At 43.3% G+C, this 27,938-nt stretch overlaps 1 protein-coding gene across 1 annotated transcript; it reads left to right on the top strand.

Moving 5' to 3' along the window:
* Positions 1-3: 3 nt before the first annotated feature.
* Positions 4-26,991, top strand: LOC124025538 (coiled-coil domain-containing protein 12-like). The gene is made up of 7 exons (XM_046338922.1): positions 4-178; positions 9,011-9,087; positions 15,152-15,231; positions 16,793-16,854; positions 17,368-17,402; positions 17,512-17,588; positions 26,473-26,991. The coding sequence occupies exons 1-7, from the start codon at positions 95-97 to the stop codon at positions 26,553-26,555; spliced, it is 498 nt and encodes a 165-aa protein (XP_046194878.1). The 5' UTR covers positions 4-94; the 3' UTR covers positions 26,556-26,991.
* Positions 26,992-27,938: the final 947 nt, after the last annotated feature.

The following is a 27,938-nucleotide window of genomic DNA, read 5'->3' as shown; positions in this document are numbered from 1 at the left end:
TGCGCTCAGCACTCGCTGCTAAACCTTTGAGAGTAGCTACTAGCTAGTCCTATGAATCGATTTCCGAACCACGACAACACAACGTGAAACAAAAATGGAGCAGTCGGTTGGTTCACTGCAGGAACAAGCATTAAAAAGGAAAGAAAGACTTAAAGCTTTGAGAGGTCGACAACTTCAAGTGAGTATCACCCAGCAATAACAATGTCTGTGGTGTAAACAGTACAAACATAGAATTAGCTAGCTCGCTACCTGCTGTTTGAGTTAGCTAGGTAACGTTAGCTAGCTGATGGAAAGAACAGGAGCTAGTTACACACAGCATTGCTCTTGACATTCGTTTGAAATGTACACAGCTAGATAACGTTAGCTGTGCAGAACGGATTAACTGGAAGCTCAAATAACAGATTCTACATGGTTAACTAGTTAGATAACTACTAGGCTAGCTAACTAGCTGTCTGTATTTAGCTTGCTATGCTAGTTGTGAACTGATGGTGAAATTAGCTAGCTAGCTATGATGGGATAATTTACTCAAACATGTTAGTTCATTAATCGACTGTTGATATTAGCTGAGAATTCTCAACTTTATTCTCGCTGGGTTGTTTTGATAACTGGTCATGGGATTTGCAAGCAACAGCCTGTCTAAATGACTATCGCCCCAAGCAACAGCCTGTCTAAATGACCATCGCCCCAAGTAACAGCCTGTCTAAATGACCATCGCCCAGCCTGTCTAAATGACCATAACAACCTGTCTAAATGACCATCGCCCCAAGCAACAACCTGTCTAAATGACCATCGCCCCCAGCAGCAACCTGTCTAAATGACCATCGCCCCCAGCAACAACCTGTCTAAATGACTATTGCCCCTTAGTAAGCACATCTGTAGCCATGATATGTTTTTGAAAGGCTGGTCATGGCTCACATCAACACCATCATCCCAGACACCCTGGACCCACTCCACCCGCATACCCCCAACAGATCCACAGATGACGCAGTCTGTTCATGTGAGAATACATTGACTAATGTCACAGTGCAGCGTTCAACACCATAGTGCCCTCCAAGCTCATCACTAAGCTAAGGATCCTGGAACTTAACACCTGCAACTGGATCCTGGACTTCCTGACGGGCCGCCCCAGATGGTGAGAGTAGACAACACATCTACCACGCTGACTCTCAACTCGTGGGCTACTCAGGGGTGCATGCTTAGTCCCCTCTTGTACTCCCTGTTCACCCACAACTGCGTGGCCAAGCACGACTCCAATTCCATCATTAAGTTTGCTGATGACACGGCAGATGATCACCTACGACTATGAGACAGCCTATAGGGAGGAGGTCAGAGACCTGACAGTGTGGTGCCAGGACAACAACCGCTCCCTGCATGTCAGCAAGACAAAGGAGCTGATCGTGTACTACAGGAAACAGAAGGGCCAAGTACACCCCCATTCATTTTGACAGAGCTGTAGTGAAGCGGGTTGAGAGCTTCAAGTTACTCGCTGTCCACATCTCTAAGAGCTACAGAGGGTATTGCGTATGGCCCAGTACATCACTGGAGCCGAGCTTCCTGCCATTCAGGACCTCTATACCAGGCGGTGTCAGAGGAAGCCCCTAAAAATTGTCAGACCACCCAAGTCATAGACTGTTCTCTGCTACCGCACTGCAAGCGGTACCAATGCACCAAGTCTGGAACCATCAAATTGTATTGGAAACACATATTTAGCAGATGTTATTGCAGGTGTAGCAAAATGCTTGTGATCCTAGCTCCAACAGGTAGTATCTAACAATTCACAACAATACACACAACCTAAAAGTAAGAATGGAATTAAGAAATATATAAATATTAGGACGAGCAATGTTGGCATGGCATTGACTAAAATACAGTAGAATAGAATACAATATACACATATGAGATGAGTAAAGCAGTGTGTAAACATTATTAAAGTGACTAGTGTTCCATGATTAAAGTGGCCAATGTGTCCATGTCTATCTATATAGGGCAGCAGCCTCTAAGGTGCAGGGTTGAGTAACCGGGTAGTGATGGCTATTTAATAGTCTGATGGCCTTGAGATATAAGCTTTTTTAGTCTCTCGGGCCCAGCTTTGATGCGCCTGTTCTGACCTCGCCTTCTGGATGATAGCGGGGTGAACAGGCAGTGGCTCGGTGGTTGATGTCCTTGATGATATTTTTGGCCTTCCTGTAACATCGGGTGCTGTAGATGTTCTGGAGGGCAGGTAGTGTGCCCCCGGTGAAGCGTTGGGCAGACCTCACCACCCTCTGGAGAGCCCTGTGGTGGTGGGCGGTGCAGTTGCCGTATCAGGCGGTGATACAGCCCGACATAATGCTCTCAATTGTGCATATGTAAAAGGTTCTGAGAGTCTTAGGGGCCAAGCTACATTTCTTCAGCCTCCTGAGATTGAAGAGGCGCTGCTGTGCCTTCATCACCACACTGTCTGCATGGGTGGACCATTTCAGATTGTCAGTGATGTATTTTTATTGCTATTTAAAAGAAATCTTATTTATCTAGGCAAATCAGTTAGGAACAAATTCTTATTTTCAATGACGGCCTATGAACAGTGGGTTAACTGCCTTGTTCAGGGGCAGAACAACAGACTTTTACCTCGTCAGCAACTTTTCAGTTACTAGTACAACGCTCTAATCACTAGGCTACCTGCCGCCCCAAGTTAAGCAACTTGGAGATTTGCAACTTGAAGCCAAGGAACTTGAAGCTTTCCACCTTCTCCACTGCGGTCCAGTCGATATGGATAGGGGCGTGCACCTCTGCTGTTTCCTGAAGTCTGTGATCAGTTCCTTCGTTTTCTTGAGGGAGTGGTTATATTATCTTGGCACCACCCCGCCAGGGTCCTCACTTCCTCCCTGTAGGCGGTCTCGTCATTGTTGGTAGTCAGGTCTACTACTGTTGACGTCTGCAAACTTGATGATTGAGTTGGAGGCGTGCATGGCCACGCAGTAGGGTGAACAGGTAGTACAGGAGGGGGCTGAGTACGCACCCTTGTGGGGCCCCTGTGTTAAGGATCAGTGAAGTGGTGTTTCCTACCTTCACCACCTGGGGGCGGCCAAGAACCAGTTGCACAGGGCCGTGATCAGACCCAGGGCCCGGGCTTAATGATGAGCTTAAAGGGTACTATGATGTTGAAGGCTGAGCTATAGCCAATGAGTGGTCTGACATAGGTATTCCTCTTGTCCAGATGGGATAGGGCAGTGCGATGGCATTGTCTGTAGATTATTGGGGTGGTAAGCAAATGGAAGTGGGTCTAGGATGTTTACCAGTCATGTGACAAATTGATTTAACAACATTGAGCCACCATCAGTCAATTCTTGTAAAAGTGTCAATGCTGAAAACCCTTACATGTCCCTATGTTAGTCTCTTTATTTTATTTTTTATTTTATTTCACCTTTATTTAACCAGGTAGGCTAGTTGAGAACAAGTTCTCATTTGCAACTGCGACCTGGCCAAGATAAAGCATAGCAGTGTGAACAGACAACACAGAGTTACACATGGAATAAACAATTAACAAGTCAATAACACAGTAGAAAAAAATGGGCAGTCTATATACAATGTGTGCAAAAGGCATGAGGAGGTAGGCGAATAATACAGTTTTGCAGATTAACACTGGAGTGATAAATGATCAGATGGTCATGTACAGGTAGAGATATTGGTGTGCAAAAGAGCAGAAAAATAAATAAATAAAAACAGTATAAAAAACAGTATGGGAATGAGGTAGGTGAAAATGGGTGGGCTATTTTCCTATAGACTATGTACAGCTGCAGCGATCGGTTAGCTGCTCGGATAGCTGATGTTTGAAGTTGGTGAGGGAGATAAAGTCTCCAACTTCAGCTATTTTTTTATATTTTTTTTATTTTTTTTGTTTTGCAATTCGTTCCAGTCACAGGCAGCAGAGTACTGGAACGAAAGGCGGCCAAATGATGTGTTGGCTTTAGGGATGATCAGTGAGATACACCTGCTGGAGCGCGTGCTACGGATGGGTGTTGCCATCGTGACCAGTGAACTGAGATAAGGCGGAGCTTTACCTAGCATGGACTTGTAGATGACCTGGAGCCAGTGGGTCTGGTGACGAATATGTAGTGAGGGCCAGCCGACTAGAGCATACAAGTCGCAGTGGTGGGTGGTATAAGGTGCTTTAGTGACAAAACGGATGGCACTGTGATAGACTGCATCCAGTTTGCTGAGTAGAGTGTTGGAAGCCATTTTGTAGATGACATCGCCGAAGTCGAGGATCGGTAGGATAGTCAGTTTTACTAGGGTAAGCTTGGCAGCGTGAGTGAAGGAGGCTTTGTTGCGGAATAGAAAGCCGACTCTTGATTTGATTTTCGATTGGAGATGTTTGATGTGGGTCTGGAAGGAGAGTTTGCAGTCTAGCCAGACACCTAGGTACTTATAGATGTCCACATATTCAAGGTCGGAACCATCCAGGGTGGTGATGCTAGTCGGGCATGCGGGTGCAGGCAGCGATCGGTTGAAAAGCATGCATTTGGTTTTACTCTAATATGTTAGTCCCTATGTTAAGTCTCTAATATGTTAGTCCCTATGTTAGTCTCTAATATGTTAGTCCCTATGTTAGTCTCTAATATGTTAGTCCCTATGTTAGTCTCTAATATGTTAGTCCCTATGTTAGTCTCTAATATGTTAGTCCCTATGTTAGTCTCTAATATGTTAGTCTCTATGTACAACCACATTCCTTCTGCCGGGTGATGAAATTCATACTTTAAACCGACTTTTCCCTTGTTGCTCGTACTATGTAAGCTAAGATTCAATTGGGTCCATTGGGTCCCCATTTTGAACTGAACTTTTTAAATGGTTAGGGTTTAGGGTAGGGACGTCCTGAGGATCCCGGATAGCCCAATTGAATCTCAGTTTGCATAGTACGTGAAAAAATGTCAAGTTTGTATTGAAGGTATACACCTCAGCACCCTGCAGAAGGACTGTAGTTGTACAGGACTAACATAGGTAACAGAATGTAACAGCCTTTTCAGAATGGAACATTTTTTACTACAATTGACTGATGGTGACTACATGTTGTTGTTCTACCCAATCCGCGACCAGATATCACCTCAACTCCGCCTCCATATAACAGAACCCAGTTGGGCGTTCCTCTGTGCTGATACGGTCCCAAACTAGAGGGCGTCTCAGGAGTGATTCAAGATGGAGCTCTTAGGTAGTGAGAACTCCGTGTGATGATCCCATTTGTATCCTACAATGCATTTTATATCATCACACTTTTTTTCTTTGTAGCTAGCTAGCTGGCAGATGCTCTGTTCAGTATGGCCCCTCGACATTTAGCTAGTCATCATGGCTCCTCAACTTATAGCTACATAATACGGCACCAGTGTTTCCCTACTAGGGATAGGCCCCTCGCCTAAAAGAGTTTGGATTTTTATCAGTTACACACACACGCGCACGCACGCACGCACGCACGCACGCACGCACGCACGCACGCACGCACACACACACACACACACACACACACACACACACACACACACACACACACACACACACACACACACACACACACACACACACACACACACACACACACACACACTGTATGTAGTCTACCAGTGTGTGTGAGTGCGACCAACACAACCAAAGTCCACTTTACATCTTCCTCCTTGACCCTCAGGCCCTTTGTTTACATTGGTATTTTGTTCTACTGCAGCAAACGTCCTCCAAATGACACTACATCTGTTGTTGTTCAAGCAAGCCACAGTTTTGGCCGTTAAGACTTGGTCTCCCTCCCAAATGGCACCCTACGCCCTATATAGTGCACTACTTTTGACCGGGGCTCTGTTGAATAGGTGGCCATTTGCAACACAATCGGGGAATGTCCTTCAGTCTGTTTGGCTGAGCCAGCCAGTGACAGCCCCGTAGTGGGCTTGTCCCAGCAGCCTGGCTATTCTTGATGAACGGCTGTTGACATTCCTGCAGCATGTGATTGTTGTACTGTACTGGAGAATGAGTCCGTTTTGATTGTTCCAGCTGGTGGACAGGAAGCCTCTCCAGGAAAATGCAGGACTGGGAGGAGGCCTGCTAGTCCTCATTGTTATGCTTTGTGACTTGGGTCACGGTCAACAACCGTCTGATATAAAAATTTAAAAAACATCACTTCTTCTTTTTGTTTACATGTGTATGTTTTATGGTGACATGTTTTCATACAGGGAACCACTAACTCTGTCTTGTGGCCTGGTTAGTTGTACTGACTCCTGTCTTGTGGCCTGGCTAGTTGTACTGACTCCTGCCTTGTGGCCTGGTTAGTTGTACTGACTCCTGCCTTGTGGCCTGGCTAGTTGTACTGACTCCTGTCTTGTGGCCTGGCTAGTTGTACTGACTCCTGTCTTGTGGCCTGGCTAGTTGTACTGACTCCTGTCTTGTGGCCTGGTTAGTTGTACTGACTCCTGTCTTGTGGCCTGGCTAGTTGTACTGACTCCTGTCTTGTGGCCTGGCTAGTTGTACTGACTCCTGTCTTGTGGCTGGCTAGTTGTACTGACTCCTGTCTTGTGGTCTGGCTAGTTGTACTGACTCCTGTCTTGTGGCCTGGCTAGTTGTACTGACTCCTGTCTTGTGGCCTGGCTAGTTGTACTGACTCCTGTCTTGTGGCCTGGCTAGTTGTACTGACTCCTGTCTTGTGGCCTGGCTAGTTGTACTGACTCCTGTCTTGTGGCCTGGCTAGTTGTACTGACTCCTGCCTTGTGGCCTGGCTAGTTGTACTGACTCCTGTCTTGTGGCCTGGCTAGTTGTACTGACTCCTGTCTTGTGGCCTGGCTAATTGTACTAACTCCTGTCTTGTGGCAGTATTTGTCACATGAATACTTATTTTTCACCTTAATTTGCAAATAAATTCATTAAATCCTACAATGTGATTTTCTGGATTTTTTTTCTCATTGTGTCTGTCATAGTTGAAGTGTACCTATGATGAAAATTACAGGCCTCTTTCATCTTTTTAAGTGGAAGAACTTGCACAATTGGTGGCTGACTAAATACTTTTTTGCCCCACTGTACATCCATACATACATACATACTACTGTTCAAACGTTTGGCTTCACTTAGACATGTCCTTGTTTTCCATGAAAACATACATGAATTAGTTGCAAAATGAATAGGAAATATAGTCAAGATGTTGACAAGGTTATAAATAATGTTTTTGTTTTTAATTATAATAATAGTGTCCTTCAAACTTTTGCTTTTGTTAAAGAATCCTCCATTTGGAGCAATAACAGCCTTGCAGACCTTTGGCATTCTAGTTGTCAATTTAAGGTCATCTGAAGAGATTTCACCCCATGCTTCCTGAAGCACCTCCCACAAGTTGGATTGGCTTGATGGGTACTTCTTATACGGTCAAGCTGCTCCCACAACAGCTCAATAGGGTTGAGATCCAGTGACTGCTGGCCACTCCATTACAGACAGAATACCAGCGGACTGCTTCTTCCCTTAATGGTTATTGCATAGTTTTGAGTTGTGCTTTGGGTCATTGTCCTGTTGAAGGAGGAAATTGGCTCCAATTAAGTGCTGTGTACGGGACGTTGTAAAATGGAGCGATTCCATCTTCAAGATCCCTTTTACCCCGTACAAATCCCCCACTTTACCACCACCAACGCACCCCCAGACCATCACATTGCCTCCACCATGCTTGACAGATGGCGTCAAGCACTTCTCTACCATTTTTTCTGGGTCTCATGAATGTTCTTCTTTGTGATCCAAACACCTCAAACTTAGATTTGTCTGTTCATAACACTTTTTTCCAATATTCCTCTGTCCAGTGTCTGTTGTTTTGCCCATCTTAATATTTTCTTTTTATTGGCCAGTCTGAGATATGGCTTTTTCTTTGCAACTCTGCCTAGAAGGCCAGCATCCCGGAGTCGCCTCTTCACTGTTGACGTTGAGACTGGTGTTTTTCCGGGTACTATTTAATGAAGCCTCCAGTTGAGGACTTGTGAGGCGTCAGTTTCTCAAACTAGACACTCTAATGTACTTGTCCTCTGTGCACCGGGGCCTCCCACTCCTCTTTCTATTCTGGTTCGAGTCAGTTTACGCTGTACTGTGAAGGGAGTAGTACACAGCATTGTAAGAGATCATCAGTTTCTTGGCAATTTCTCGCATGGAATAGCCTTCATTTCTCAGAACAAGAATAGACTGACGAGTTTCAGAAGAAAGTCCTTTGTTTCACGCCATTTTGAGCCTGTAATCAAACCCACATGCTGATGCTCCAGATACTCAACTAGTCTAAAGGACAGTTTTATTGCTTCTTTAATCAAACAACAGTTTTCAGATGTGCTAACATAATTGCAAAAGGGTTTTCTAATGATCAAATAGCCTTTTCAAATGATAAACTTGGATTAGTTAACACAACGTGCCATTGGAACACAGGAGTGATGGTTGCTGATAATGGGCCTATGTAGAAACTCCATTTTTTTTTTAATCAGCTGTTTCCAGCTACAATAGTCATTAACAACATTAACAATGTCTACACTGTATTTCTGATCAATTTGATACTTTAATGGACAAAAATGTACTTTTCTTTCAAAAAGAAGGACATTTCTAAGTGACCCTAAACTTTTGAATGGTAGTGTACATATAATATATATATTAGGTCCATTTATCTTTTCTACATACTTTATATCTGGTTTTAGTGATTTTAAGTTTACATTGAAAACATTTGACCATCCTAAAAAGTACATAATTATTTATTTAAATTATTTTGCAGTGGCGGCCATGATTTTAGTAGCAGTGCTGCTAACAGCTCTGCTAAATGCCCACTGTTACCCAGTGTTTTGTCACCTCAGTAGCCCGGTGTTTTGTCACCTCAGTAGCCCGGTGTTTTGTCACCTCAGTAGCCCGGTGTTTTGTCACCTCAGTAGCCCGGTGTTTTGTCACCTCAGTAGCCCGGTGTTTTGTCACCTCACCTCAGTAGCCCGGTGTTTTGTCACCTCAGTAGCCCGGTGTTTTGTCACCTTTTAATAGCCCGGTGTTTGTCACCTGACAGGTGAGAGATGGAGAGGACGGGGAACCAGACAGGAAGAGGGACCGGGCCGAGGAGGAAGCTGAAGAGGAGCGACACAGGTTAGTTTCTCCTTTTCATTAGTACGGAAAACAAAAACAAGCATTTCATGTTGGACAATTTCAGGTTGTCCTTCAGGTAATCAGTCAGTTTTTTGTTCCAGATGGGTGCCTATCGTGAATTAGACCAAGGTCTCCCAATGCACCTCATCCTCCCAGTCAGGTGTCCTGTGTTCAGTGTTTACTCTGGGCTGGAGTAGTTGTCCTGTGTTAAACAATAGCTGCACAAATATCCTGCAGCTGAAACACAGAGCCCAGTCAGCTGCAGGAACAAAAGCAGCCATCTCTCTCTTCCTCCCACACGACAGACTCTTTTTTCCATTGTTTATGTTTAATGATAGTCCAGGCAGCACTGGGCTGGCAGTGCACTCACAGGCTGGCCATTGCAAATCCCTCTACTGCGTTCCAAATGACACACTATGCCCTATTTAGTGCACTGCTTTTGATAAGATCCCTATGGGTGCCGTGTGGGATGCAGCCAGCCTGGGTTTGTGTGTTTTGTTTTGTGGGTCAAACTCAGGAAGTACTTCTGAAGAGAGTGGAACAGTACTGGCCGTGGTATGGACGCTGGGTACAAACACTTTGCTACTTGCAACATGTTTTTTTCCACCCCTCTGTTAGTCTTCTGAGACAATATCTTGTGACCAGCTATGTAGTTATTAAAATTGCATGGGAGCTCAGATTGCAGAACAGCGAAAGACCAAGATGGCTGTAATGCAGCAGACGTGGTTGTCCTCCATGACTTCCTGTTGCTTTCATGTAGGCTGATTGTGAACAGTTCTGTTTTCTCCCATGTTCTGACAACTAGGGCCAGTCTATAGGTTACTGCTACGCTACTGTAGGTCCATGGAAAGTACAGTGCATTCTGAAAGTATTCAGACCCCTTGACTTTTTCCACATTTTATTACATTACAGCCTTTTTCTTAAGGTTTTATTTATTTATTTTTACCAATTTATCAGCTTACAATACCCCATAATGACAAGGCAAAAACAGGTTTGAAGAAATGTTGGTAAGTTTATTAAAAGGAAAAAACGGAAATATCATGTTTTGCATAAGTATTCAGACCCTTTACTCAGTACTTTGTTGAAGCACCTTGGGCAGTGATTACAGCCTCAAGTCTTCTTGGATATGATGTTACAAGCTTAACACACCTGTATCTGGGGAGTTTCTCCTATTCTTCTCTGCAGATCCTATCAAGCTCTGTCCGGTTGGATGGGTAGCGTTGCTGCACAGCTATTTTCAGGTCTCTCCAGAGATGTTCGATCAGGTTCAAGTCTGGGCTCTGGCTGGGCCACTCAAGGACATTCAGAGACTTGTCCCCAAACCACTCCTTCGTTGTCCTGTTGGAAGGTGAACCTTCGCCCCAGTCTGGGGTCCTGAGTTCTCTCCAGCAGGTTTTCATCAAGAATCTCTCTGTACTTTGCTCTGTTCATCTTCCCTTGATCCTGACTAGTCTTCCAGTCCCTGCCGCTGAAAAACATCCCCACAGCCTGATGCTGCCACCACCATGCTTCACCGTAGGGATGGTGCCAGGGTTCCTCCAGAAGTGACGCTTGGTATTCAGGCACTCTTGTTTCTCATGGTCTGAGTCCTTTAGGTGCCTTTGGCAAACTCCAAGCGGGCTGTCTTGTGCCTTTTACTAAGGAGTGGCTTCTGTCTGGCCACTCTACCATAAATACCTGATTGGTGGAGTGCTGCAGAGATGGTTGTCCTTCGGGAAGGTTCTCCCATCTTCACAGAGGAACTATGGAGCTCTGTCAGAGTGACCATCGGGTTCTTGGTCACCTCCCTGACCAAGGCCCTTCTCCCCTGATTGTTCAATTTGGCCGGGCGGCCAGCTCTAGGAAGAGTCTTGGTGGTTCCAAACTGCTTCAATTTTTAAGAATGATGGAGGTCAGTGTGTTCTTGGGGACCTCCAATGCTGCAGAAATGTTTTGGTACCTTTCCCCAGATCTGTGCCTCGACACAATCCTGTCTCGGAGCTTTACGGACAATTACATCGACCGCATGGCTTGGTTTTTGCTCTGACATGCACTGTCAACTGTGGGACCTTATATAGACAGGTGTGTTCCCTTCCATGTCCAATCAGTTGAATTTACCACAGGTGGACTCCAATCAAGTTGTAGAGACATCTGAAGGATGATCCATGGAAACAGGATGCACCTGAGATCAATTTAGAGTTTAACAGCAAAGGTTCTGAATACTTACATAAGGTATTTCTGTTTTTAATTCTTAATATATTTGCGAACCTGTTTTCGCTTTGTCATTACGGGGAATTGTGTGTAGGTTGATGAGGGAAAACAATTACTTGATCAATTTTAGAATAAGGCTGTAACGTAACAAAGTGGAAAATGTCAAGGGATCTGAATACATTTCGAATGCACTGTAGCTCTGAGCTGACTGCTTTGAGCTGTGGTGGACCAGAGTATGTCAGCATTCCAGCCTGGATCCACACAAGTATTGACCTGCCTGTTGGTTGACTGCTAACTCTGATAGATGCCTCACCCCCAACAGGCTCTCTGCTGTCTCCTCCAGCTAACCTAGCCTACATCTCAACACCCAGACCTATCCCTGTCTCCTCCAGCTAACCTAGCCTACATCTCAACACCCAGACCTATCCCCAACAGGCTCTCTTCTGTCTCCTCCAGCTAACCTAGCCTACATCTCAACACCCAGACCTATCCCTGTCTCCTCCAACTAACCTAGCCTACATCTCAACACCCAGACCTATCTCCAACAGGCCCTCTGCTGTCTCCTCCAGCTAACCTAGCCTACATCTCAACACCCAGACCTATCCCTGTCTCCTCCAACTAACCTAGCCTACATCTCAACACCCAGACCTATCCCTGTCTCCTCTAGCTAACCTAGCCTACATCTCAACACCCAGACCTATCCCCAACAGGCCCTCTGCTGTCTCCTCCAGCTAACCTAGCCTACATCTGAACACCCAGACCTATCCCTGTCTCCTCCAGCTAACCTAGCCTACATCTGAACACCTATCCCTGTCTCCTCCAGCTAACCTAGCCTACATCTCACCCAGACCTATCCTTCTCCAGCTAACCTAGCCTACATCTCATCACCCAGACCTATCCCTGTCTCCTCCAGCTAACCTAGCCTACATCTCAACACCCAGACCTATCCCTGTCTCCTCCAGCTAACCTAGCCTACATCTCAACACCCAGACCTATCCCCAACAGGCTGTCTCCTCCAGCTAACCTAGCCTACATCTCAACACCCAGACCTATCCCTGTCTCCTCCAGCTAACCTAGCCTACATCTCAACACCCAGACCTATCCCCCTCTCTGTCTCTCCAGCTAACCTAGCCTACATCTCAACACCCAGACCTATCCCTGTCTCCTCCAACTAACCTAGCCTACATCTCAACACCCAGACCTATCCCTGTCTCCTCTAGCTAACCTAGCCTACATCTCAACACCCAGACCTATCCCCAACAGGCCCTCTGCTGTCTCCTCCAGCTAACCTAGCCTACATCTGAACACCCAGACCTATCCCTGTCTCCTCCAGACCTACATCTGAACACCTCCCTGTCTCCTCCAGCTAACCTAGCCTACATCTCATCACCCAGACCTATCCCTGTCTTCTCCAGCTAACCTAGCCTACATCTCATCACCCAGACCTATCCCTGTCTCCTCCAGCTAACCTAGCCTACATCTCATCACCCAGACCTATCCCTGTCTTCTCCAGCTAACCTAGCCTACATCTCAACACCCAGACCTATCCCTGTCTCCTCCAGCTAACCTAGCCTACATCTCAACACTCAGACCTATCCCTGTCTCCTCCAGCTAACCTAGCCTACATCTCAACACCCAGACCTATCCCTGTCTCCTCCAACTAACCTAGCCTACATCTCAACACTCAGACCTATCCCCAACAGACTCTCTGCTATCTCCTCCAGCTACCTTATAGCCTATATCTCAACTAGTGGTTAGAGCGATGGGCCAGTAACCGAAAGGTTGCTGGATCGAATCCCAGAGCTGACGAGGTTAAAATCTATTGCTCTGCCCCTGAACAAGGCAGTTAACCCAGTGTTCCCCGGGCGCCGAAGACGTGGATGTTTAAGGCAGCCCTCTGCACCTCTCTGATTCAGATGGTTAAATGCAGAAGACACATTTCAGTTGAAGGCATTCAGTTGTACAACTGACTAGGTGTCCCCCTTTCAACACTGATCCATGCTCCAATCACTGTTCACTCCCTCTGGAGGAATCCCTATTCAAAGTCATGTTCTCAGGCTGTGTTCCCAATAGTGCACTATTTCCTATATAGTGCACTACTCTTGACCAGGGCCCTATATAGAGAATAGGGTGATTTGGGATGCATACATTGAAGGTTAGGTTTTCTCCTGTCTTTGGGCTCAAACCGTCTATCCTACAGAGATGTCACCCAAGCTCGCTAAGAATTCCACCAAGAGGGCCCTTGGGGCGGCAGGGTAGCCTAGTGGTTAGAGCGTTGGACTAGTAACCGAAAGGTTGCAAGTTCAAATCCCCGAGCTGACAAGGTACAAATCTGTCGTTCTGCCCCTGAACAGGCAGTTAACCCACTGTTCCCAGGCCGTCATTGAAAATAAGAATTTGTTCTTAACTGACTTGCCTCGTTAAATAAAGGTAAAATACCATTTTAAAAAATGATCGATGACAATCTATCGTAGCATGTGGGACACCAGCTCTCTCCTCAGCTGTTATCTGCTGTGCTGGAGACAGACCCATTGAGCAGATGGAGAATACTAATGAGATGTGTTCAGCAGAATAAAGGGAGGCCTTATTCCCTGACTGGTATAGTAACCTCCAGAGATGACAAACTGTAGCTGTGTTTGGTTTAGGCCTGTAGACTGTCTCCTCTCCTCAGCTGGTTCTGTAGTAGGACCTAATACATGTAGTTTAGGCCTGTAGACTCTCTCCTCTCCTCAGGTCCCTCAGGTGGTTCTGTAGTAGGACCTAATACATGTAGTTTAGGCCTGTAGACTGTCTCCTCCTCAGCTGGTTCTGTAGTAGGACCTAATACATGTGGTTTAGGCCTGTAGACTGTCTCCTCTCCTCAGCTGGTTCTGTAGTAGGACCTAATGCATGTGGTTTAGGCCTGTAGACTGTCTCCTCCTCAGCTGGTTCTGTAGTAGGACCTAATACATGTGGTTTAGGCCTGTAGACTGTCTCCTCTCCTCAGCTGGTTCTGTAGTAGGACCTAATACATGTAGTTTAGGCCTGTAGACTGTCTCCTCTCCTCAGCTGGTTCTGTAGTAGGCACTAATACATGTGGTTTAGGCCTGTAGACTGTCTCCTCTCCTCAGCTGGTTCTGTAGTAGGACCTAATACATGTGGTTTAGGCCTGTAGACTGTCTCCTCTCCTCAGCTGGTTCTGTAGTAGGACCTAATACATGTGGTTTAGGCCTGTAGACTGTCTCCTCTCCTCAGCTGGTTCTGTAGTAGGACCTAATACATGTGGTTTAGGCCTGTAGACTGTCTCCTCTCCTCAGCTGGTTCTGTAGTAGGACCTAATACATGTGGTTTAGGCCTGTAGACTGTCTCCTCTCCTCAGCTGGTTCTGTAGTAGGACCTAATATGTGGTTTAGGCCTGTAGACTGTCTCCTCTCCTCAGCTGGTTCTGTAGGGACCTTGGTTTAGGCCTGTAGACTGTCTCCTCTCCTCAGCTGGTTCTGTAGTAGGACCTAATACATGTAGTTTAGGCCTGTAGACTGTCTCCTCTCCTCAGCTGGTTCTGCTGGTTCTGTAGTAGGACCTAATACATGTGGTTTAGGCCTGTAGACTGTCTCCTCTCCTCAGCTGGTTCTGTAGTAGGACCTAATACATGTGGTTTAGGCCTGTATACTGTCTCCTCTCCTCAGCTGGTTCTGTAGTAGGACCTAATACATGTAGTTTAGGCCTGTAGACTGTCTCCTCTCCTCAGCTGGTTCTGTAGTAGGACCTAAAACATGTGGCTACACTGCCACCACCTGGTGCTTTACCATACTCTCTCTCTCACACACCTGTTTATGGTATAGCTTATGGGTATAAAGCAATGCACAGCACTAAAGCCATGTTTTGTGTTGAGTAGAGAGCTGAAGCTGAGGAACTACACCCCAGAGGATGAAGAGCTGAAGGAGAGACAGGTGCCCAAGGCCAAGCCTGTTTCAGGTGAGACATCTGAAGTGATGAGGAGTTATCTCCAGAGAATAGCTTGGGGAAGGCACTGCTGTGGTGAGGATGTTGAGTACATACAGTACCAGTCAAAAGTTTGGGGACACCTACTCATTTTTCTTTATTTTGACTATTTATACTGAATACTACAAAACTTTAAAATAACACCTACGGAATCATGTAGTAACCAAAAAAGTGTTAAACAAATGAAAATATATGTTATATTTGAGATTATTCGAAGTAGCCACCCTTTGCCTTGATGACAGCTTTGAACACTCTTGGCATTGAAGAAGACAGTTTCAATTAACAGGTCTGCCTTGTTAAGTTGTGGGTTCTCTTTCCTTCTTAGTGTGTTTGAGACATTCAGTTGTGACATGGTCGGGTGGTATACAGAAGATAGCCCTATTTGGTAAAAGACCAAGTCAATATTATGACAAGAACAACTCAAATAAGCAAAGAGAAATGACAATCAAGCGCTATGATGAAACTGGCTCTCATGAGGACCGCCACAGGAAAGGAAGACCCAGAGTTACCTCTGCTGCAGAGGATAAGTTCATTAGAGTTACCACCCTCAGAAATTGCAGCCCAAATAAATGCTTCAGAGTTCAAGTAACGGATACATCTCAACATGAACTGTTCAGAGGAGACTGTGTGAATCAGGCCTTCATGGTCGAATTGTTGTAAAGAAACCACTACTAAAGGACACCAATAAGAAGAAGAGACTTGATTGGGCCAATAAACACGAGCAATGGACATTAGACTGGTGGAAATCTGTCCTTTGGTCTGATGAGTCCAAATTTGAGATTTTTGGTTCCAACCGCTGTGTTTTTGTGAGACACAGAGTAGGTGAACGGATGAGCTCTGCATGTGTGGTTCCCACCGTGAAGCATGGAGGAGGTGGTGTTATGGTGCTTTGCTGGTGACACTGTCAGTGATTTATTTTGAATTCAAGGCACATTTAACCAGCATGGCTACAACAGCATTCTGCAGCCATACGCCACCCCATCTGGTTTGGGCTTAGTGGGGAATATCATTTGTTTTTCGACAGGACAATGACCCAACACACCTCAAGGCTGTGTAAGGGCTATTTGACCAAGAAGGAGAGTGATGTAGTGCTGCATCAGATGACCTGGCCCACACAATCACCCGACCTCAACCCAATTGAGATGGTTTGGGATGAGTTGGACCACAGAGTGAAGGAAAAGCAGCCAACAATTGCTCAGCATATGTGGCAACTCCTTCAAGACTGTTGGAAAAGCATTCCAGGTGAAACTGGTTGAGAGAATGCCAAGAGTATGCAAAGCTGTCATCAAGGCAAAAGGTGGCTACTTTGAAGAACCTAACATTTTAAAAATATGTTTAGATTTGTTTATCACTTTTTTTGGTTACTACATGATTCCATATGTGTAATTTCATAGTTTTGATGTCTTCACTATTATTCTACAATGTAAAAAATAAAGAGAAACTCTTGAATGAGTCGGTGTGTCTAAACCTTTGACTGGTGCTGTAACTACTACAGGATGCAGCTGTACATAAGACATGCTTTGTGTTGTTCCAGTGGAGGAGAAAGTGAAGGAGCAGCTAGATGCAGGGAAACCAGAGTCGGTCATTGAAGAAGTGGTAAGTTAGTGATCTTTAAATAGTTCAGATATGCAAAGCCCAGAGTCGGTCATTGAAGAAGTGGTAAGTTAGTGATCTTTAAATAGTTCAGATATGCAAAGCCCAGAGTCGGTCATTGAAGAAGTGGTAAGTTAGTGATCTTTAAATAGTTCAGATATGCAAAGCCCAGAGTCGGTCATTGAAGAAGTGGTAAGTTAGTGATCTTTAAATAGTTCAGATATGCAAAGCCCAGAGTCGGTCATTGAAGAAGTGGTAAGTTAGTGATCTTTAAATAGTTCAGATATGCAAAGCCCAGAGTCGGTCATTGAAGAAGTGGTAAGTTGGTGATCTTTAAATAGTTCAGATATGCAAAGCCCAGAGTCGGTCATTGAAGAAGTGGTAAGTTGGTGATCTTTAAATAGTTCAGATATGCAAAGCCCTCTGTGATCAGTTAGTAGATAGCCTGCTGTTTTGATTAGTGTTCATGTTAAGTTTCCACCATTTTAAATACATGTGATCATATTTCCTCCGTAGGATTTGGCCAACCTAGCCCCCAGGAAGCCTGACTGGTAAGACATTTTCACTAAGACGTTATACTTCAGAGTAGAACAAGTCTAATTCTTGGTTAATTTCCGTATGCCTTGTTGTTGTGGTCTAATATCCTGTTTCTGATTGAAGGGATTTGAAACGAGACGTGGCGAAGAAGCTGGAGAAGCTGGAGAGGAGAACACAGAAGGCCATCGCTGAACTTATCCGTCAGTTTGTTATTGTATTAAATACAGTGGATGTTATGCTGGGACCAGATATGACTGGTCTGAACGTGGAGTTAGTGACTGTATCAGACTATATATGACTGGTCTGACTGTACTGTATCAGACTATATATGACTGGTCTGACTGTATCAGACTATATATGACTGGTCTGACTGTATCAGACTATATGACTGGTCTGACTGTATCAGACTATATATGACTGGTCTGACTGTATCAGACTATATATGACTGGTCTGAACATGGAGTTAGTGACTGTATCAGACTATATATGACTGGTCTGACTGTATCAGACTATATATGACTGGTCTGACTGTATCAGACTATATGACTGGTCTGACTGTATCAGACTATATATGACTGGTCTGACTGTATCAGACTATATATGACTGGTCTGACTGTATCAGACTATATGACTGGTCTGACTGTATCAGACTATATATGACTGGTCTGACTGTATCAGACTATATATGACTGGTCTGAACATGGAGTTACTGACTGTATCAGACTATATATGACTGGTCTGACTGTATCAGACTATATATGACTGGTCTGAACATGGAGTTAGTGACTGTATCAGACTATATATGACTGGTCTGAACATGGAGTTAGTGACTGTATCAGACTATATATGACTGGTCTGACTGTATCAGACTATATATGACTGGTCTGAACATGGAGTTAGTGACTGTATCAGACTATATATGACTGGTCTGACTGTATCAGACTATATATGACTGGTCTGACTGTATCAGACTATATATGACTGGTCTGAACATGGAGTTACTGACTGTATCAGACTATATATGACTGGTCTGACTGTATCAGACTATATATGACTGGTCTGAACATGGAGTTAGTGACTGTATCAGACTATATATGACTGGTCTGACTGTATCAGACTATATATGACTGGTCTGAACATGGAGTTAGTGACTGTATCAGACTATATATGACTGGTCTGAACATGGAGTTAGGGACTGTATCAGACTATATATGACTGGTCTGAACATGGAGTTAGTGACTGTATCAGACTATATATGACTGGTCTGAACGTGGAGTTAGTGACTGTATCAGACTATATGACTGGTCTGACTGTATCAGACTATATATGACTGGTCTGACTGTATCAGACTATATATGACTGGTCTGAACATGGAGTTAGTGACTGTATCAGACTATATATGACTGGTCTGACTGTATCAGACTATATATGACTGGTCTGAACATGGAGTTAGTGACTGTATCAGACTATATATGACTGGTCTGACTGTATCAGACTATATATGACTGGTCTGAACATGGAGTTAGTGACTGTATCAGACTATATATGACTGGTCTGAACATGGAGTTAGTGACTGTATCAGACTATATATGACTGGTCTGACTGTATCAGACTATATATGACTGGTCTGAACATGGAGTTAGTGACTGTATCAGACTATATATGACTGGTCTGACTGTATCAGACTATATATGACTGGTCTGAACATGGAGTTAGTGACTGTATCAGACTATATATGACTGGTCTGAACGTGGAGTTAGTGACTGTATCAGACTATATATGACTGGTCTGACTGTATCAGACTATATATGACTGGTCTGAACATGGAGTTAGTGACTGTATCAGACTATATATGACTGGTCTGAACGTGGAGTTAGTGACTGTATCAGACTATATATGACTGGTCTGAACGTGGAGTTAGTGACTGTATCAGACTATATATGACTGGTCTGAACATGGAGTTAGTGACTGTATCAGACTATATATGACTGGTCTGACTGTATCAGACTATATATGACTGGTCTGAACATGGAGTTAGTGACTGTATCAGACTATATATGACTGGTCTGAACGTGGAGTTAGTGACTGTATCAGACTATATATGACTGGTCTGACTGTATCAGACTATATATGACTGGTCTGAACGTGGAGTTAGTGACTGTATCAGACTATATATGACTGGTCTGACTGTATCAGACTATATATGACTGGTCTGAACGTGGAGTTAGTGACTGTATCAGACTATATATGACTGGTCTGAACGTGGAGTTAGTGACTGTATCAGACTATATGACTGGTCTGACTGTATCAGACTATATATGACTGGTCTGAACATGGAGTTAGTGACTGTATCAGACTATATATGACTGGTCTGAACATGGAGTTAGTGACTGTATCAGACTATATATGACTGGTCTGACTGTATCAGACTATATATGACTGGTCTGAACATGGAGTTAGTGACTGTATCAGACTATATATGACTGGTCTGACTGTATCAGACTATATATGACTGGTCTGAACATGGAGTTAGTGACTGTATCAGACTATATATGACTGGTCTGAACATGGAGTTAGGGACTGTATCAGACTATATATGACTGGTCTGAACGTGGAGTTAGTGACTGTATCAGACTATATATGACTGGTCTGAACGTGGAGTTAGTGACTGTATCAGACTATATGACTGGTCTGACTGTATCAGACTATATATGACTGGTCTGACTGTATCAGACTATATATGACTGGTCTGAACATGGAGTTACTGACTGTATCAGACTATATATGACTGGTCTGACTGTATCAGACTATATATGACTGGTCTGAACATGGAGTTAGTGACTGTATCAGACTATATATGACTGGTCTGACTGTATCAGACTATATATGACTGGTCTGAACATGGAGTTAGTGACTGTATCAGACTATATATGACTGGTCTGACTGTATCAGACTATATATGACTGGTCTGAACATGGAGTTAGTGACTGTATCAGACTATATATGACTGGTCTGACTGTATCAGACTATATATGACTGGTCTGACTGTATCAGACTATATATGACTGGTCTGACTGTATCAGACTATATATGACTGGTCTGAACATGGAGTTAGTGACTGTATCAGACTATATATGACTGGTCTGACTGTATCAGACTATATATGACTGGTCTGAACATGGAGTTAGTGACTGTATCAGACTATATATGACTGGTCTGACTGTATCAGACTATATATGACTGGTCTGAACATGGAGTTAGTGACTGTATCAGACTATATATGACTGGTCTGAACATGGAGTTAGTGACTGTATCAGACTATATATGACTGGTCTGACTGTATCAGACTATATATGACTGGTCTGAACATGGAGTTAGTGACTGTATCAGACTATATATGACTGGTCTGACTGTATCAGACTATATATGACTGGTCTGAACATGGAGTTAGTGACTGTATCAGACTATATATGACTGGTCTGAACATGGAGTTAGTGACTGTATCAGACTATATATGACTGGTCTGACTGTATCAGACTATATATGACTGGTCTGAACATGGAGTTAGTGACTGTATCAGACTATATATGACTGGTCTGACTGTATCAGACTATATATGACTGGTCTGAACATGGAGTTAGTGACTGTATCAGACTATATATGACTGGTCTGAACTGGAGTTAGTGACTGTATCAGACTATATATGACTGGTCTGACTGTATCAGACTATATATGACTGGTCTGAACATGGAGTTAGTGACTGTATCAGACTATATATGACTGGTCTGAACATGGAGTTAGTGACTGTATCAGACTATATATGACTGGTCTGAACGTGGAGTTAGTGACTGTATCAGACTATATATGACTGGTCTGAACATGGAGTTAGTGACTGTATCAGACTATATATGACTGGTCTGAACATGGAGTTAGTGACTGTATCAGACTATATATGACTGGTCTGACTGTATCAGACTATATATGACTGGTCTGAACATGGAGTTAGTGACTGTATCAGACTATATATGACTGGTCTGAACTGGAGTTAGTGACTGTATCAGACTATATATGACTGGTCTGAACGTGGAGTTAGTGACTGTATCAGACTATATATGACTGGTCTGAACATGGAGTTAGTGACTGTATCAGACTATATATGACTGGTCTGACTGTATCAGACTATATATGACTGGTCTGACTGTATCAGACTATATATGACTGGTCTGAACATGGAGTTAGTGACTGTATCAGACTATATATGACTGGTCTGACTGTATCAGACTATATATGACTGGTCTGAACATGGAGTTAGTGACTGTATCAGACTATATATGACTGGTCTGACTGTATCAGACTATATATGACTGGTCTGAACGTGGAGTTAGTGACTGTATCAGACTATATATGACTGGTCTGAACGTGGAGTTAGTGACTGTATCAGACTATATATGACTGGTCTGAACGTGGAGTTAGTGACTGTATCAGACTATATATGACTGGTCTGACTGTATCAGACTATATATGACTGGTCTGACTGTATCAGACTATATATGACTGGTCTGAACGTGGAGTTAGTGACTGTATCAGACTATATATGACTGGTCTGACTGTATCAGACTATATATGACTGGTCTGAACATGGAGTTAGTGACTGTATCAGACTATATATGACTGGTCTGAACGTGGAGTTAGTGACTGTATCAGACTATATATGACTGGTCTGACTGTATCAGACTATATATGACTGGTCTGAACATGGAGTTAGTGACTGTATCAGACTATATATGACTGGTCTGAACGTGGAGTTAGTGACTGTATCAGACTATATATGACTGGTCTGAACGTGGAGTTAGTGACTGTATCAGACTATATATGACTGGTCTGAACGTGGAGTTAGTGACTGTATCAGACTATATATGACTGGTCTGACTGTATCAGACTATATATGACTGGTCTGAACGTGGAGTTAGTGACTGTATCAGACTATATATGACTGGTCTGACTGTATCAGACTATATATGACTGGTCTGACTGTATCAGACTATATATGACTGGTCTGAACGTGGAGTTAGGGACTGTATCAGACTATATAACTGGTCTGAACATGGAGTTAGTGACTGTATCAGACTATATATGACTGGTCTGAACATGGAGTTAGTGACTGTATCAGACTATATGACTGGTCTGACTGTATCAGACTATATATGACTGGTCTGACTGTATCAGACTATATATGACTGGTCTGAACATGGAGTTACTGACTGTATCAGACTATATATGACTGGTCTGAACATGGAGTTAGTGACTGTATCAGACTATATATGACTGGTCTGACTGTATCAGACTATATGACTGGTCTGACTGTATCAGACTATATATGACTGGTCTGAACATGGAGTTAGGGACTGTATCAGACTATATATGACTGGTCTGAACGTGGAGTTAGTGACTGTATCAGACTATATATGACTGGTCTGAACGTGGAGTTAGTGACTGTATCAGACTATATATGACTGGTCTGAACGTGGAGTTAGTGACTGTATCAGACTATATATGACTGGTCTGAACATGGAGTTAGTGACTGTATCAGACTATATATGACTGGTCTGACTGTATCAGACTATATATGACTGGTCTGAACATGGAGTTAGTGACTGTATCAGACTATATATGACTGGTCTGACTGTATCAGACTATATATGACTGGTCTGACTGTATCAGACTATATATGACTGGTCTGACTGTATCAGACTATATATGACTGGTCTGAACATGGAGTTAGTGACTGTATCAGACTATATATGACTGGTCTGACTGTATCAGACTATATATGACTGGTCTGAACATGGAGTTAGTGACTGTATCAGACTATATATGACTGGTCTGAACATGGAGTTAGTGACTGTATCAGACTATATATGACTGGTCTGACTGTATCAGACTATATATGACTGGTCTGAACATGGAGTTAGTGACTGTATCAGACTATATATGACTGGTCTGACTGTATCAGACTATATGACTGGTCTGAACATGGAGTTAGTGACTGTATCAGACTATATATGACTGGTCTGAACGTGGAGTTAGTGACTGTATCAGACTATATATGACTGGTCTGACTGTATCAGACTATATATGACTGGTCTGAACATGGAGTTAGTGACTGTATCAGACTATATATGACTGGTCTGAACGTGGAGTTAGTGACTGTATCAGACTATATATGACTGGTCTGAACATGGAGTTAGTGACTGTATCAGACTATATATGACTGGTCTGAACATGGAGTTAGTGACTGTATCAGACTATATATGACTGGTCTGACTGTATCAGACTATATATGACTGGTCTGAACATGGAGTTAGTGACTGTATCAGACTATATATGACTGGTCTGAACGTGGAGTTAGTGACTGTATCAGACTATATATGACTGGTCTGACTGTATCAGACTATATATGACTGGTCTGAACGTGGAGTTAGTGACTGTATCAGACTATATATGACTGGTCTGAACGTGGAGTTAGTGACTGTATCAGACTATATATGACTGGTCTGAACGTGGAGTTAGTGACTGTATCAGACTATATATGACTGGTCTGACTGTATCAGACTATATATGACTGGTCTGAACGTGGAGTTAGTGACTGTATCAGACTATATATGACTGGTCTGAACATGGAGTTAGTGACTGTATCAGACTATATATGACTGGTCTGAACATGGAGTTAGTGACTGTATCAGACTATATATGACTGGTCTGAACATGGAGTTAGTGACTGTATCAGACTATATATGACTGGTCTGACTGTATCAGACTATATATGACTGGTCTGACTGTATCAGACTATATATGACTGGTCTGAACGTGGAGTTAGTGACTGTATCAGACTATATATGACTGGTCTGACTGTATCAGACTGACTGGTCTGAACATCTGACTGTATCAGACTATATATGACTGGTATCAGACTATATATGACTGGTCTGACTGTATCAGACTATATATGACTGGTCTGAACGTGGAGTTAGGGACTGTATCAGACTATATAACTGGTCTGAACATGGAGTTAGTGACTGTATCAGACTATATATGACTGGTCTGAACATGGAGTTAGTGACTGTATCAGACTATATGACTGGTCTGACTGTATCAGACTATATATGACTGGTCTGACTGTATCAGACTATATATGACTGGTCTGAACGTGGAGTTAGGGACTGTATCAGACTATATATGACTGGTCTGAACGTGGAGTTAGGGACTGTATCAGACTATATATGACTGGTCTGAACATGGAGTTAGTGACTGTATCAGACTATATGACTGGTCTGACTGTATCAGACTATATATGACTGGTCTGAACATGGAGTTAGGGACTGTATCAGACTATATATGACTGGTCTGAACGTGGAGTTAGTGACTGTATCAGACTATATATGACTGGTCTGAACGTGGAGTTAGTGACTGTATCAGACTATATATGACTGGTCTGAACGTGGAGTTAGTGACTGTATCAGACTATATATGACTGGTCTGACTGTATCAGACTATATATGACTGGTCTGAACGTGGAGTTAGTGACTATCAGACTATATATGACTGGTCTGACTGTATCAGACTATATATGACTGGTCTGAACGTGGAGTTAGTGACTGTATCAGACTATATATGACTGGTCTGACTGTATCAGACTATATGACTGGTCTGACTGTATCAGACTATATATGACTGGTCTGACTGTATCAGACTATATATGACTGGTCTGACTGTATCAGACTATATATGACTGGTCTGAACGTGGAGTTAGGGACTGTATCAGACTATATAACTGGTCTGAACATGGAGTTAGTGACTGTATCAGACTATATATGACTGGTCTGAACATGGAGTTAGTGACTGTATCAGACTATATGACTGGTCTGACTGTATCAGACTATATATGACTGGTCTGAACATGGAGGTACTGACTGTATCAGACTATATATGACTGGTCTGAACGTGGAGTTAGGGACTGTATCAGACTATATATGACTGGTCTGAACGTGGAGTTAGGGACTGTATCAGACTATATATGACTGGTCTGAACATGGAGTTAGGGACTGTATCAGACTATATATGACTGGTCTGACTGTATCAGACTATATATGACTGGTCTGAACGTGGAGTTAGTGACTGTATCAGACTATATAACTGGTCTGAACATGGAGTTAGTGACTGTATCAGACTATATGACTGGTCTGACTGTATCAGACTATATATGACTGGTCTGAACGTGGAGTTAGTGACTGTATCAGACTATATATGACTGGTCTGAACATGGAGTTAGGGACTGTATCAGACTATATATGACTGGTCTGACTGTATCAGACTATATATGACTGGTCTGACTGTATCAGACTATATATGACTGGTCTGAACATGGAGTTAGTGACTGTATCAGACTATATATGACTGGTCTGACTTTATCAGACTATATATGACTGGTCTGACTGTATCAGACTATATATGACTGGTCTGAACATGGAGTTAGTGACTGTATCAGACTATATATGACTGGTCTGACTGTATCAGACTATATATGACTGGTCTGAACATAGAGTTAGTGACTAATTGCTCTGTGGATTCCAGAGTCCAGGGAGGCTTGATGTGATTCCTCTACTCTTCCTGTGATCTACATTCTCAGAATAGATTTGGCTTCGGCCCACATATTCCATCAGAAAGCACCATGGGATAGATTCAGTCTGGAGGGGCTGTAAACGGTCTAAAATGGGCCGTTCCAGGTGTTTTGTTGTGAAATGATAAACATGGTAGGAGCTAAAGACAATGAAGAATACATGGTGGCAGCAGCTTGGGCACTACAGTTATGTCTCCTCTACGCCAATATCAGATCCTTTGTATTTTGTGCTACACCCTTTTCTGAAGTGTAGATGTGTGTGTGTGTGTGTGTGTGTGTGTGTGTGTGTGTGTGTGTGTGTGTGTGTGTGTGTGTGTGTGTGTGTGTGTGTGTGTGTGTGTGTGTGTGTGTGTGTGTGTGTGTGTGTGTGTGTGTGTGTGTGTGTGTGTGTGTGTGTGTGTGTCCAGGTGATCGTCTGAAAGGCAGCGAGGAGGAGCTGGCTGGAGCTGTAGGAGCCATAGGGGTCACAGCAGAGGGGGACTCAGACTGACCCCTTAATCCAGAGACACACCACGCGACCCTGGATCTGACCCTACCAATGTGTCGGTTCCTGTTCTGTTCAGCTGAATGTTTGTTGTGGGAATCGGAGGCTTTTGGTTTCCGTAGCTGTTAAAGCTACTGGGGAGTGTGAATATGCCAGTTAGATGTGTCACCTTGATGACTTCTGAACTCCGGTCCTAGTACTTGTCACAAATGACACCCTATTCCCTATATAGATCACTACTTTTGACAAGTAGTGTGCTAGATGGGGAGTAGGGTGCCATTTGGGATGCAGAGCCTGTGTGAAAGTCCGACCAGACTTTGTCAGTGTAGTGCTAGCTAGAGGATCATTGGGGGTTGTTGTATACAGCTGTTGTAAGGATCGTCTGTTATTCATGTGTCTTTTTAATTATATTTTTCCAGTAAAATGATTTGGATTTTCCCAACGTTTGTGTCGTGACCTTTTCTGTTGAGACTGAAATATTATATAAAATAGACAACACAGAATGAGTTCCCCCACATTTTTTTAAAATTCCAAATTTATTTTGAAAATCAGCTGAAAACTGATCCTTAACCAATCAGATTGTAAAGTGACCCTAATCCACTTGTATAATAAGTTACTGCAACAGGAAATGTATTGCTACTCTATTGACATAAAATATACTATTAACCCAACAGTTGACTGTTGGGTTCAACTACGATGGAAAACAGATTACAATGAACAAAGACATTTTTGGTATGATGATATTTCACTAATTATACATCTAAAGCACCTAAATTGGCCTGAAAAGCGCAAAACTATTTATTTCACAAAGTGCTTCCCACCAGTCCCCAAAACACACCAAGTTGCTCTATCAAAGTAGGCTACAGATGTAGGATCTTAATTTGAGCCAGGTTGCTACAGAAGGAAAATAATCCCGTAGCAACAGGAGATGTGAATTATTATGTGGATTATAATTAATGGACTTTTTTTTTGTAAGGGTTGATTACATTGCTCATAATGGAAAATCAAGTCATGAATGGAAATGACAAATGCATGACAAGTTTTATGTTTCCTGCGTTGCAGGATGGTTCTCCTGCAACAGAGTGATCTAAGATACTACATCTGAATTGCACATATAACAGCACTTAGTTATTTATCATATTGTCACACAGGGCTAGCTACCTACTGCACTCTCTGTCTGGGTTCCAAATAGCACCCCTGGGCCCATAGGGTCCTGGTCAGAAGTAGGGTACTATATAGGGAACAGGGTACCATTTGGGACGCAAAGAGGTAATTGCTCACTTCACTGAAAGCCAGTGAATTAGGCCGTGTGAGAGAGATACGATAACGCACCACAAACCGCTTTTTCCAACTTCACAATAATGACACATTTTGTGATAGAGGTCATCA

Source organism: Oncorhynchus gorbuscha, unplaced genomic scaffold (assembly GCF_021184085.1).
Source record: "Oncorhynchus gorbuscha isolate QuinsamMale2020 ecotype Even-year unplaced genomic scaffold, OgorEven_v1.0 Un_scaffold_2274, whole genome shotgun sequence".
NCBI lineage: Eukaryota > Metazoa > Chordata > Actinopteri > Salmoniformes > Salmonidae > Oncorhynchus > Oncorhynchus gorbuscha.
The sequence above is the reverse complement of the archived record's forward strand: the minus strand, read 5'-3'. Positions and strand labels throughout refer to the sequence as shown.

Coding starts and splice junctions, on each gene's coding strand:
- LOC124025538 (XM_046338922.1), top strand. CDS start 95: ATGGAGCAGTCGGTTGGTTCACTGCAGGAACAAGCATTAAAAAGGAAA. Junction 179..9,010: donor TGAGAGGTCGACAACTTCAA/GTGAGTATCACC, acceptor GTCACCTGACAG/GTGAGAGATGGAGAGGACGG. Junction 17,403..17,511: donor GCCCCCAGGAAGCCTGACTG/GTAAGACATTTT, acceptor TTCTGATTGAAG/GGATTTGAAACGAGACGTGG.